The 11,538-nt window shown below is 39.8% G+C and overlaps 1 protein-coding gene across 3 annotated transcripts in view; it reads left to right on the top strand.

Moving 5' to 3' along the window:
- The first annotated feature begins 3,472 nt into the window (after positions 1–3,472).
- Frmpd4 (FERM and PDZ domain containing 4) overlaps positions 3,473–11,538 on the top strand; it is a 990,592-nt gene continuing 982,526 nt past the window's right edge. For all 3 annotated transcript variants that reach the window (XM_017803120.1, XM_017803118.1, XM_008852900.2), the window contains exon 1: positions 3,473–3,582. In XM_017803120.1, the coding sequence (XP_017658609.1) occupies positions 3,488–3,582 (95 nt within the window). In that variant the 5' untranslated portion in view covers positions 3,473–3,487. The remainder of the gene's footprint in view (positions 3,583–11,538) is intronic.

Genomic DNA, 11,538 nt, shown 5'->3' with positions numbered 1-11,538 from the left:
CAAGATAAACAGAAGATTCAGGTGAGCTAGGGACAAGAACAAAGTATAAGGATTTTCCCCAGTCTAGTGTTTGTAAACTAGGCCCTGGTATAATGATGAAATGAAAACTCATTTGTTATGGTAAACTAATTTGAGGACCATAAGAGACCCTTCTAAAATGAACAGATATTAAAGCAATTTGCCGTGAGTGGAAGATGGTTGCTTTCTAGCTCCATCATCTTCGGTCATACAGCCAGTTTGCCTGTGGAGTATTGCTCCTGCTTCGGCTTTGTGAATACACTATCATTGACCTATCCATCAAATGAGGTTAATAGTACCATCTCCTTTCATTAAAGTTCAGGAAGAAGTAACCATCAGTGGGGCTAGGGCTATAGCTCAGTTGGTATTGGTTGCCTAGAATGCATGAAGCTCTGGGTTAGATCCCCAACACTTCAGAAACCAGAGTGGTACATCTCCCCAACACTGGGATTACAAACATACTGCCACGTGTTCTGGGGATCAAACTCAAGTCTTCATGCTTGTGCAGCAAATACTTTACCAACTGAGCTATCTCCCCATCCTGACATGGTAGGTTTTGTTCTTTTCTCTTGCCTTTGAAGACCTTACAATCTGACAGGAGAGAAAGCAATTTATTTCAGATTTTAAAGCTTGCTGTGGGATAGTTCCGTGTTCCAGGTTATATTCATGAACAAAATAAACAAAACTTGGTACTTTCCTTGGGCGTATACCCCATAAGACTCTATGTACTACCACAGAGACAGTTGCATATCTGTGTTTATTGTTCCAGTATTTAAAATAGCAAGGAGAGGTCTAAGGACGTGGCTCAGTTGGTAAACTGCTTGCTGTTCATGCACAAGGATCTGAATTTCGATCCCTACACTATGAAAAAAAGCTGAGTATGGTATAGGCACAAGTTTATAGTCTTAGAACCAGGGAGGCAGAGGCAGGAGGATCCTGAGGGCTTGCTGGCTAGCCAGTTTAGCGAAATTTGTGAGTTCCAAGTTCAATGAGAGACTTTATTACAAAAAATATGGTAGCGAGTGATAGGGAAAAAACACCAACACTGATGGACCTCTGGCTTCCTTATGCATGTGTATGCTTATATACCAAAAGAAAACAAAAACCATGAAGAAATAAAAGAAAAACAAAAACTAGCAAGGAAATGCAGTCTAAATGTCCATCAAAAGATGAATGGACAATTAAATGTGGTCCATATGCCACATGGTATTTTACTTAGCTATAAATAAAAATGAAACTATGAAATTTGGAGCAAAATGGAACTAGAAAGTAATGTGTTAAGTGAGGTGTCTCAGACCCAGAGAGACAAAAATTGCATTTTCTCTCTTATGTGGGTCTTATCTTTTAGCATGTATATGTGAGTTGCTGTGAAATTAGTAATATGCTAGGAGAGTAGAGAAGAGAGGAGGAGAGGAGAAAAGGTGGTGTTGAGGAAGAGGAAGGGCAAAAGGCACATGTGATGTGAAGGGAGAAAGGATGCTATTGAAGGTTCAAGGGTAAGAGGAGGGGAATGGGGGAGAAGAGGCAGAGAGGAAGAGCAACAAAATAATTTTTTGGAGTGAAAAATGACATAATGAAACAGCACTCTGTATAAGTCTGAAAAAAATAAGTGGTGGAGAGATGGCTCAGTGGTTAAGAGCACTAACTGCTCTTTCAGAGGACTTGGGTTCGGTTCCCAGCACCCACATGGTGGCTAACAACCATTTGTAAATCCAGTTCCAGGGGATCTGATGCCCCCTTCTGATCTCTGCTGGTGTTGTGTGACATGGGTGCACTTGCACACATGTATCCAATTACACTTACACATAAAATAAAAAAAAATAAATAAAATATTTTAAAAAACTGTTGTTGCTTCCATTGTATTTGCACGCTACCAGAAATAGTGAATAGAGGTTGCAGTGATGGAAGGCCGTGTGTGATGGTGGCTTTTCCCAAGATGCAGTCTGTCTGGAGCTCTGAGAAAAGATGATGTATTCCCTTGGAGAAAGTGGAAGGCATCTTAGAAAGCAGACTCTAAATCAGGAAGAAGAAAAATGCTTTAGTGAAAGAGAAGAGGAAAACCTTACAAACATTTAGAGGTGAGAACTCATAGGGGAGCTCCAAAACAGGCTGTGAAGTGGAGAGAAAGCTTAAGGAACTTGCCTTCCTTTTCATCACCCCCACTCTCAAGAAAATATCCCCAGAGTACTGGCTGTCTCTCAGATGTGCCATTCTTCCTAATTAGGTGTCATCGTCTGTGTGCCTGCTGAAACGTGTTTTTGCTTGTGAAACGATCCACTTCATGTTAACAGCATAGTTGATCTTAGATGTAAGGATTTCATGGAACATCATTGTGACATTCTTCCTCTTCAGAAGAAACTTCACTAAGAGAGGAGTCTGTAGCTATGGCTTCCGTTGGAGTTCACTCAGCTTCCTGGGAAGTGGAACAGGGCAGACGGGGAAGCTATTTGGCAATGTCTGCAACCATTTCTGGTTGTCACAACGTAGGGGATGCTACTGGCATGTATTGACGAGTGAAGTGTGTAGGACAGCTTCTCACCATAAAGAAAGGTTCTTACTGAGAGATACAGCCATACAATGTTCATACTGAGAGATCCTGGTTCAGAGAAAAGGTGCCATTGTCTGTCACCTGACAAGGCTACGTCCCAACTGTTCCCTCTTACGGGAAGCTGATGCTTTCTAAATGCTTTATGGATCAGCATTTTCCTGCTGAGCTGAAACTACTGAGGAGGATCTAGCATTAAAATTGTCAGCTTTCAAATCGCTTTAAGGTAGATGTGTTAAATCTATAATTTGGATGAAGCTCAAGAATGCCAGGGGAGATATGCAGTGGGATATGCAGTGGCACTTTGAATTCTAGGAAGGATGTGAGACAGTCACGCAGGTGGCTTCATTCTGTCTTGGAGCACCAAGTACCCCATAGTGAATTCTCCCATGGGAAAGAGCAAATACTCATTTTCATCAGAGGCAAATGCTAAAATTGCAGTTTGGCCTCTTCAGACCTCCAGAAGCTGCCACTTCACTCCAAGTATTATATCACTTTGATTTCAACTGCACGAGGTTGTCCTGATTCAGGGAGGTCAGTGGCCGAACTACCATCAGAATTCTTGCTTCTTGAACTTGTCCCTGTCAACCCAAATTGCTTCTTTCTGAAAGAAGTAGCTTTTACAGTTTTGACCCTGGTCAGAGAAAAAGTTCCTGTTAATAATTTACAAAAGACAGAGCTATTCCTCTTTCGTAGCCTCACCTCTCCCAGAGCACGTGATTGTTTAAGCAGATCTGGTTTCCAAGTAGCTGAATGATGAAATATGATTGGCTAGTCAGTATTGATTACACCTCTCCTTCCTCTCTCCCTCTTCTCGGGTAGCAGTTGTTTTCTTATAACACTGTCATTCTTCTTAGGAGAGAATAAAGAAGAGAATTCCTCCTTTTCATCCTTAGGAAAGGTGGGCTCTTTTGGCTTCATACCATGGAGGAGAACCTTGAAGGAGAGAATTGGCCGACCTTCTCAATTCCCTGGGGCTTCAGCAAGGCAGCAGAGGAGACTGAAGAACATATTTGCCGGTGAGTAATGGTCTTCAAGTGAGAAATCCATGGTGTAATCCCTGTTTTCTGAGATGCTTTTCTTGCTTTTCAGTACGATGAATTTATAGGCGAATGAACCATGTCTCTGAATTATATGAGCATTATGTGAGAAGGATGCCTTTGACTGAAAGGGGCTGATGTCCTTCAGAGTTTTGTTTAAGCAGTTCTAAGGTTGAGAAAGAATATTGAAAGTGAGACTGGAATAGCCTGAAAAACAAAAGGACAAACCCCCAAACTGTTTTGGCTCTTTATTTTCCTTAAGAATAAATGTCCCAGAGGCACTTTTGGGAAAAGAGAAACAGATTTTAGACAGTAGTTCTTGTCTGTGGTATAATAATAGCCTATAATTCACAGTAAACTTTTGATGGCACTTTTTACAAGGGAAAGTGGATTACTCTCTTTATTTTCTTTTAAAAATGATGTCTTCTCAAGGACAAATGTATCTGTCAGGGTGAAAAGTTTTGATCTTTAACGAAGCAGTACTGTGCTGGCTATGCAAATTGGTTTGTATTTAATTGCTTCTTTATGTTCTTAAATAAGTTTTTCTCCTTTGAGGAGAAAAAAATGCAGTTTTGTAGAAAGTCCTGATTATTGCTGAGTGGCTTCTGATTTTTCAAATAAATATGCCATTTTTTCTTGCGGTTTGGTCTAACTTTCAACTCTGAGAAACTCGTTAGTAATGCATGCACTTTGCTATTTAATGTGTTCTCATTAATCATTCGTACTGGGTATTGAAAGCCACTTACAAATTTGTTTAACTGAGATTCTTTCAGTAGATTCCATGACTATTAAGTGTTTAAACACTGCAATAAGAACATTATGTACAGGTCCAAATGAAGAGGAACTGCCACAGCCTAAGAGAAACTATCCATAAAAGCACTGTCTTTGACTTTTACTAATCGAAGCCAAATATCAGTTATAGTTGAGTTGCCATAATGGCAATAATTACTTGGTGGCCTTAATTGTTTAGAATCATTTTTAAATGAGAGGAAGGGAATCCTCTGCCTGCTGTGTAGGTCATTATAAGGAAAATGTAGAAACTGTTGTTGAATCTGACTCCGTTGATCACCTCCAAACTACTGTTTGCTTATGACATAATTACATTGGCTAACTTTTCTTTTTAGCATACACATTCTTCTGATTTCATACAAGAAGGGTGAAGGGATTGAATATCTGGGATATGGAAAGTAATCACTTAAAGCATAGGAGTCTGGCATCTATACATTTTATCTTGCTCAGCTAATAACATTAAAGAAAAGAGAAACTGAGCTCTGAAGCTCACTGAAGCATATTGTTGGTATGTTTGGAAGAAAGTAGGTAACAATTTGAAATAAAAAGACTAAGACCAAATCACTGAATTTTATTTCAGTACTTTATTGGTCATAGGTTTAACTCTATTTAGTGAAGTGTGTTTTGTTATTTATTTCCTTTGAATTAATTAAAGACTGAGTTCTTTGTTATTTCTGGATGTGTTAAATCATTTTAAAGTCATTAGATGACCCATGACCCAGGTTAGTACGTTATTTTTATTTCACTTTTTACCTTTCTTTTTTTTTGAGCCCAGGATCTCATGTAAGCCCAGGCTAGCCTTGAAATGGATCTGTAGTGGGGAAAGATAACCTTGAATTCTGATCTTCCTACCTCTACCCGCTGACTGCCAGGATTACAGGATTACAGGAGTGCACCACCATACCTGGCCTTGCTTCATCTTTTATATATAAAATGTTATTTTTTTAAAAAGCAACATGAAAAAAACTAGTATTATAACTTCAGCTCAGGCCTGCAGGGGAGGATGCTCTCAAGTATGGAGGGAAGTGAATGTTGAAGATTCAGTGGAAAGGGTAATTACCACAGAGCTACAAATGACATGGGTCCAGTTGTTCATTGGATTCTCACTTGTGCTGCTGACTTCACAGGAATAAGATCCCAAATTCTTAGTCACTCTTCCCATCAAGAAATTCAGGTTTTGCACACTGAGGGTCTCCCAGCTCCCTCCATCCATGAGCCTCCTGGCTCATCTGAAGAAGCTGTCATAATACTGATGAGAGGAACATGGTATGCTGTCCTATAACATTACAACCTCCAAAATTCAAGCAACTTGATGTTTTGTTATTTGGTTGTTGATATAAAAATAGATCAACTAGTCCTTTTACCTAGTAAATCTGATGCATGGAATGGCTAGGACAATGGGTGTTGGCCTGACCTTGATATGTACCCTGCTACTTTTAACTATCTTATAACTTTGGGCAAGTGTGTCAGCTTCATTAAATCTCAGGTCTCACCTTTGTGCAATGAGAAGAATACCAGGCTCTTGAGGTTAGAGGGATGAGCAAACTACTCTAGGAGCAACTCTTGGCCCAGTGCCTGGCTCACTCAATGACTTAAGTACCGACAAAGATTCTTTTTCATACCAGGCAAAGTAAGAACAGAACATTTCATAAGTAATCTTGTTTATAAGCCTTCAATATCAATTTGTTCCTTGAAACGTACAGGTTATATAACAACAATAATATTCTAATAGGGTGAATGATTCGTTTAGGATTTGGGAAGACTATAAGAGGGTAAGAGGGAGTTTAACACATGTATATGCTGCACTTATTTACATGCAAAGCTTCCTGGAGGGATAATGAAAACAGGGCCTATTATTAGTTGGTTTTGAAACAGAAGCAGGGGATGTACAGTAGAAGAATGCTCATCTAGCATATGTGAAGGTCTAAGGGCAATCCTCAGCACTGACATTGTGAAGAAAAAATAAAAATAGAACAAAACACAAAAATGGGATGAGTTTATTTCAATTTAGTAAATATTTAATGAGACTTTACCACAATGCAAAATGCACTTTACCACATATATTAGAATAGCTAAAATAAAAATGTAGGGTAACAAGGATACAGAACAATTAGAAATCTCACAGACTGGCAGCATCATTTCCTGACAAAATGGTCCTGCCAGTTTGGGCACAGTTTGGTAATTTCTGATACTGTTAAACATATATTTTCTGTAAGATCCACATGATCTCACTCTTGGATGTCTACTGTAGAGTAAATGTAAAATGTAAACACTGTATTAGTTAATTTTCTCATTTCAATGACAAAATACCTGACTGAAGCAACTTAAGGAAAGAAGGGTGTGTTTTAGCTCAAAGTTCCATCATGATGGGAAAGCCAAGGCAGTAGGACTTTGAAGCAGTTGGTCACATTGTATCCATGGTCAGGAAGCAGCGAGACATAGGAATGCTGGTACTCAGCTCTTTTTCTTCCCTTTATTCACTTCAGGACTCTACTCCATGAAATGGTGCTGCACAGATTATGGGTGGGTCTTCCCACCTCCATGAAACCAATCCAGATAATCCCTCACAGACATACCCAAAAGTTCTTCTATGTGATTCTTGATTTTGTCAAGTTGACAATACTAATCATGCAAAAACTTAATCATGCAAAACCCTGCCAAAAATGTTCTGGTAACTCTTAACAAAATTGACTTCTGTCTTTTCTAAGACCTAAAATATTTGGGGAAAGCTGACTTAATTGGGGGAACTTAAGTACCTTCTTCATTTATTCATCAGTTTTTCATTTAAAAAATGGCTGCCTGTTGTACCAAGGAAAGACTTCACAGTGGAGGCCACAAGTGTCTTGGAAATTAGAGGATAAACAAGAGGAAGCTACGCTAGAGAAAGCTTCTCTAGGGGATCAGGAGCACAGTTTAAAAACTACTTCCTTGAGAAAGTCACAGAAAAATAAAAAAGAGAATGTGAATTCGGAACTCCGGAGTTCAAGGATAGCCTCAGCTACAATTGAAGGACAATCTCAGCTACATAACAAAGTCAAGGCCAGTCTGGGATACATGAGATCCTGCCTCAAACAGTCTCCCAAAAAACCAAACCTAATCAAAACAGGGCCAATGAGATGGCTCAGTATGTAAAGGTGCTTGCAGCACAGGCCTGACAACCTGAGTTCAATACCCAGAACCCACATAAAAGGCCAGGTGTGGTGGCTCATATGTAAAATTCCAGCAAGCCAGAATGGAAGTGGAGCCACGACAATGTACTGGGAACTCCTACTCAGTATGGGTACAGAAACTATGAGATCTTTCTCAGAAACAAGGTAAGAGAGAAGTGACTCTGGAAAAGCTCTCTGACAACCACAAGCACATAGTGGCAAGAACGCACCTGTTTTCTCTCTCTCTCTCTCTCTCTCTCTCTCTCTCTCTCTCTCTCTCTCTCTCCTAAATATATTTACTTTCTCTCTCTCTCTCTCTCTCTCTCTCTCTCTCTCTCTCTCTCTCCTAAATGAATCTTAAATAAAAAAAGTAACAAAAAACCAATTACAGGAGTGCAAAGTGATACTATGGACAGATTTCCAAATGATGTGTTTTCAAGGAGCTTTCTCTCACTATAATAGTAGATTTTTCAAAGAATATCTCTTGTGCACATCTCCCTGTATACTTTATTTTTAATTTTAATGCATATTTAATTGAATATTTGTGCATTTCATACAAAGCCCTTTTATACCCCTTCCCCCATCCTCACTCCCCTATAACGCTCTCGCCAGATTTCATGCATTCTATCACATATGTAAGGCCTATCAAGTCAAGTTAGTGTACCGAGACATCACTCAGTGCAAGTTCAATAGATTTTGAGCAAATTGAGAGACTGATGGGGATGAGGCAGTAGAGATGGCCATCGAATTAAATAAAGAAGAGGCTGGAGGGATGATATAATGGGATGAGGTGTCACCTGGTGCATGCTACAGAACGCTCTTGCAACTCATATAATGGAAGACACTGCCTGTCTTTCTTCATTCATCCATTATTTTTCATTGAAAAGATCTTTACTGTGTGTCCATTGAATTTCAGACACTATTCTCTTAGTCTGAGGAATCCAATAGTAAGCAAAACAAAGCTCCAGCTCTTACAGAGCAGATATTTTTAGGGCTAAGTGAGCTAAGCTTTGGGAAATTCAGAGTGTGAAGGGCTTCTGAGACATCCATGGTAACAGCACCTGGAAGACAGCAGCTGGGAAGAGCTGAAAATACAGATTGGGAGGCACTGGCCAAGAGATAGAAATCTGAGAAGTTTGTTAAATAAGCTCACCCCCCCTTCAATTTTAAGAGATTTGCCAACATAGCTGGTCAATCTGTGAGAGGAGAGATGGATCAAGTTTATGCCATAATTTAAAGAGTGTACATCTACCCCACCCTCTGTTTTAAAATGATATTCTAGTAATGGGTGCCTTCATCTTTCCAGAAGAGTCTTGCAAAATTAACAAATATCTCTGACATGCAGACCATTTCCTAAGCTCTAGGAGGAGTGAGAATCATATGGTAGACTTTGTTTCTGTGAACACACAGGTCTACAGAGAAATATTAGCCCATTATATGTTATGACTGTTCATAAGGAAACAAATTCCAAGCTTTTCAAAAAACTATTTTCTAGTATGCATTCACAGGCAGAGCTGTAAAGCAATAGACAAGGACACTTCCAAAGGAGCTTTGTTCTGAATCAGTTCCCGAATCCAACTTTGAATAACATAGGCCAAGGTCCTGAGTTTGACATTAAACAATATTGATGGTGCTCTGAGGATTTTTAAAGAGTTTATTTTAATGAAACAATTTTTTTGACTTTTGAGACATGGTTTCCCTTTATCCCCAGATGTCCTGGAACTCACTATGTAGACAAGACTGGCTTTACTCTCACAGAGATCTGCCTGCCTCTGCCTCCTGAGTGCTGGGACTAAAGGCATGTACCACCACACCGAGCTTAATGAAACCATTTTGGCTAGCTGTGTTGTTAGAACTATTGTGATTCGATTATGTATTTTTATTTTTCAATTAATTCTATTTGTTATTTGACAATTTTCTTTTTAAAATTTTTAAAAAATATTTTTATTTTTTATGTGTGAGTGTATTGCCTGCATGTGTGTAAGTGCAACTGTGTAGTGCAGTGCCTGTGGAGGATAGAAGAGGCCGTCGAATCCCCTGGAACTGGAGTTACTGATGGTTTTTTGCTTCCATGTGGGTGCTGGGAACCAAACCTGGGTCCTTTGCAAGAGCAGTCAGTGCTCTGAATGGCTGGCTCACCTCACCAGTCTCATACTGACAATTTTCACACATATATGTAATGTACTCTAATTGCTCTTGTCCTCCATCCTCTTTTATCTCCCTTCCAACCCTATCAATCCCCCCTCATCCCTACAGATCCCTTTTCTACATCCATGTGTTTTGTTTTGTTTTGTTACCCACTGAATTTAACCAGGGCCACTTGTGTGACCATGGGTTTGGAACCATTGCTCGGTGCCCAATAGGTTCACTTGTGGGTATGCAACGGACAACAATAACTCTTCTTCCCACACCTATCAATCCATCGGTAGCCAGTAGTTCAGCAAGGAGGAGTAAGTTCTCATGAGTTCCTCCCCAATCCATAACAGATTGTTAGCAGGGAAGTCTTGTGCAAGTGTATTTCAGGTAACTGCAGCTGTTGTGGGTTCATGATTGCAATGGCCCTGTCATGCCAAGTGAATGGCATTTTGTAGCCCTTCTCTGACTTCTGGCTCTAACATCGTTTCCACCCCCTCTTCTGTGATGTTCTCTGAGCATCAGAGGAAGTGGCATAAGAGTCTTGTTTGGGACTGAGCACCAAACTGGCATCGATTAATTATTGATGCTGCCATGTTGAGGGTGGAGGTAGCACAAAACATAAATCATTAAAATTCTGCAGTTTGGCTGGATGTGCTGGCCCATGCCTTTAATCCGAACACCCAGCAGGAAGAGGCAGGTGGATCTCTGTGAGATCAGGGCCAGCTTGGTCTACATAACGAGTTCCAGGCCAGCTGGGGCTATGGAGAAACTTGTCTCAGAAATGAAGACAACCAAAATCTGCCTTTTGTGTTGGAGGTGGTACAGCACTTGTCTAGCAGGCTCAAGGCCCTGAGTTCAATGCTCAGCACGGCAATAATTAAATTAATATGTAAACAAGGACCAGCATGATGGTTTAGTGGGTATAAAAGCACTTGCCGTACAACCCTGACAACCTGAGTTCTATCCCTGAAATGCACATTTAAAAAAGTCAACCAGCCAACCAACCACAACAAAACAACCAGATGCAGAGACAGGAAAAGCATCAGCTATCCTGGAGTACATGATGTAGCAGAAACAGCAAGAGAGATCCCCTCCCTCAACAAGGTTCAAGGAGAGAACCACACCTAAAAGTTGCTCTCTGAGCTCCACATGTGTACAACGACGCTCATGCGCATATATCATACGTACATACACACATACGCAATAATTTTTAAAAAAATTAGTTCTTCTGATAAGAAATTTTAAAATGAGTGTGTTTTCTACATTCTAGGGTCTCATCATCCCTGTGATGGAACTGGGACAAAATGAGATTCAGAAATGGTGGTAAAAGGTAGGATTCAGGAACCGTCTGGCAGGCCATACTCCCATGACAGGGAGTGACATGCTAACTTTTGTATTCTCCTAATAAGGAATTTTTCATCATTCTAGGCTGAATATCTGCTTATTCTTGGTAATACCATAGACATCTTGAACAAATAGTCTGTATGTTATATCAATTAGCTTCAACTTTAAAATTGTCCAGTTGGTACATTCAGTAAAGAATTACATTTATGGGGCTGGAGAGATGGTTCAGTGATTAAGAGCACTGGATGTTCTTGCAGAAGACCATGGTTTGAATTCCAGCACCACATGGCAGATAGGAACTGTCTTAACTCCAGTTCCAGGGGATCTGATGCATTTTTCTGTCCTCCATGGGCATTGTACAACATAGGTATATGTACATACTTACAGACAGTACACTCATACACATAAAATAAAAATAATAAGTAAAATATTATAAAAGAATTATACTTATGGTCTAAATATATGATTCCCAAAGCCTCAGATAGATAGTATCTATCTATCTATCTATCTATCTATC

The sequence above is a fragment of the Nannospalax galili genome, unplaced genomic scaffold, assembly GCF_000622305.1.
Source record: "Nannospalax galili isolate Female #2095 unplaced genomic scaffold, S.galili_v1.0 scaffold606, whole genome shotgun sequence".
Taxonomy (NCBI): Eukaryota; Metazoa; Chordata; class Mammalia; order Rodentia; family Spalacidae; genus Nannospalax; species Nannospalax galili.
The sequence above is the reverse complement of the archived record's forward strand: the minus strand, read 5'-3'. Positions and strand labels throughout refer to the sequence as shown.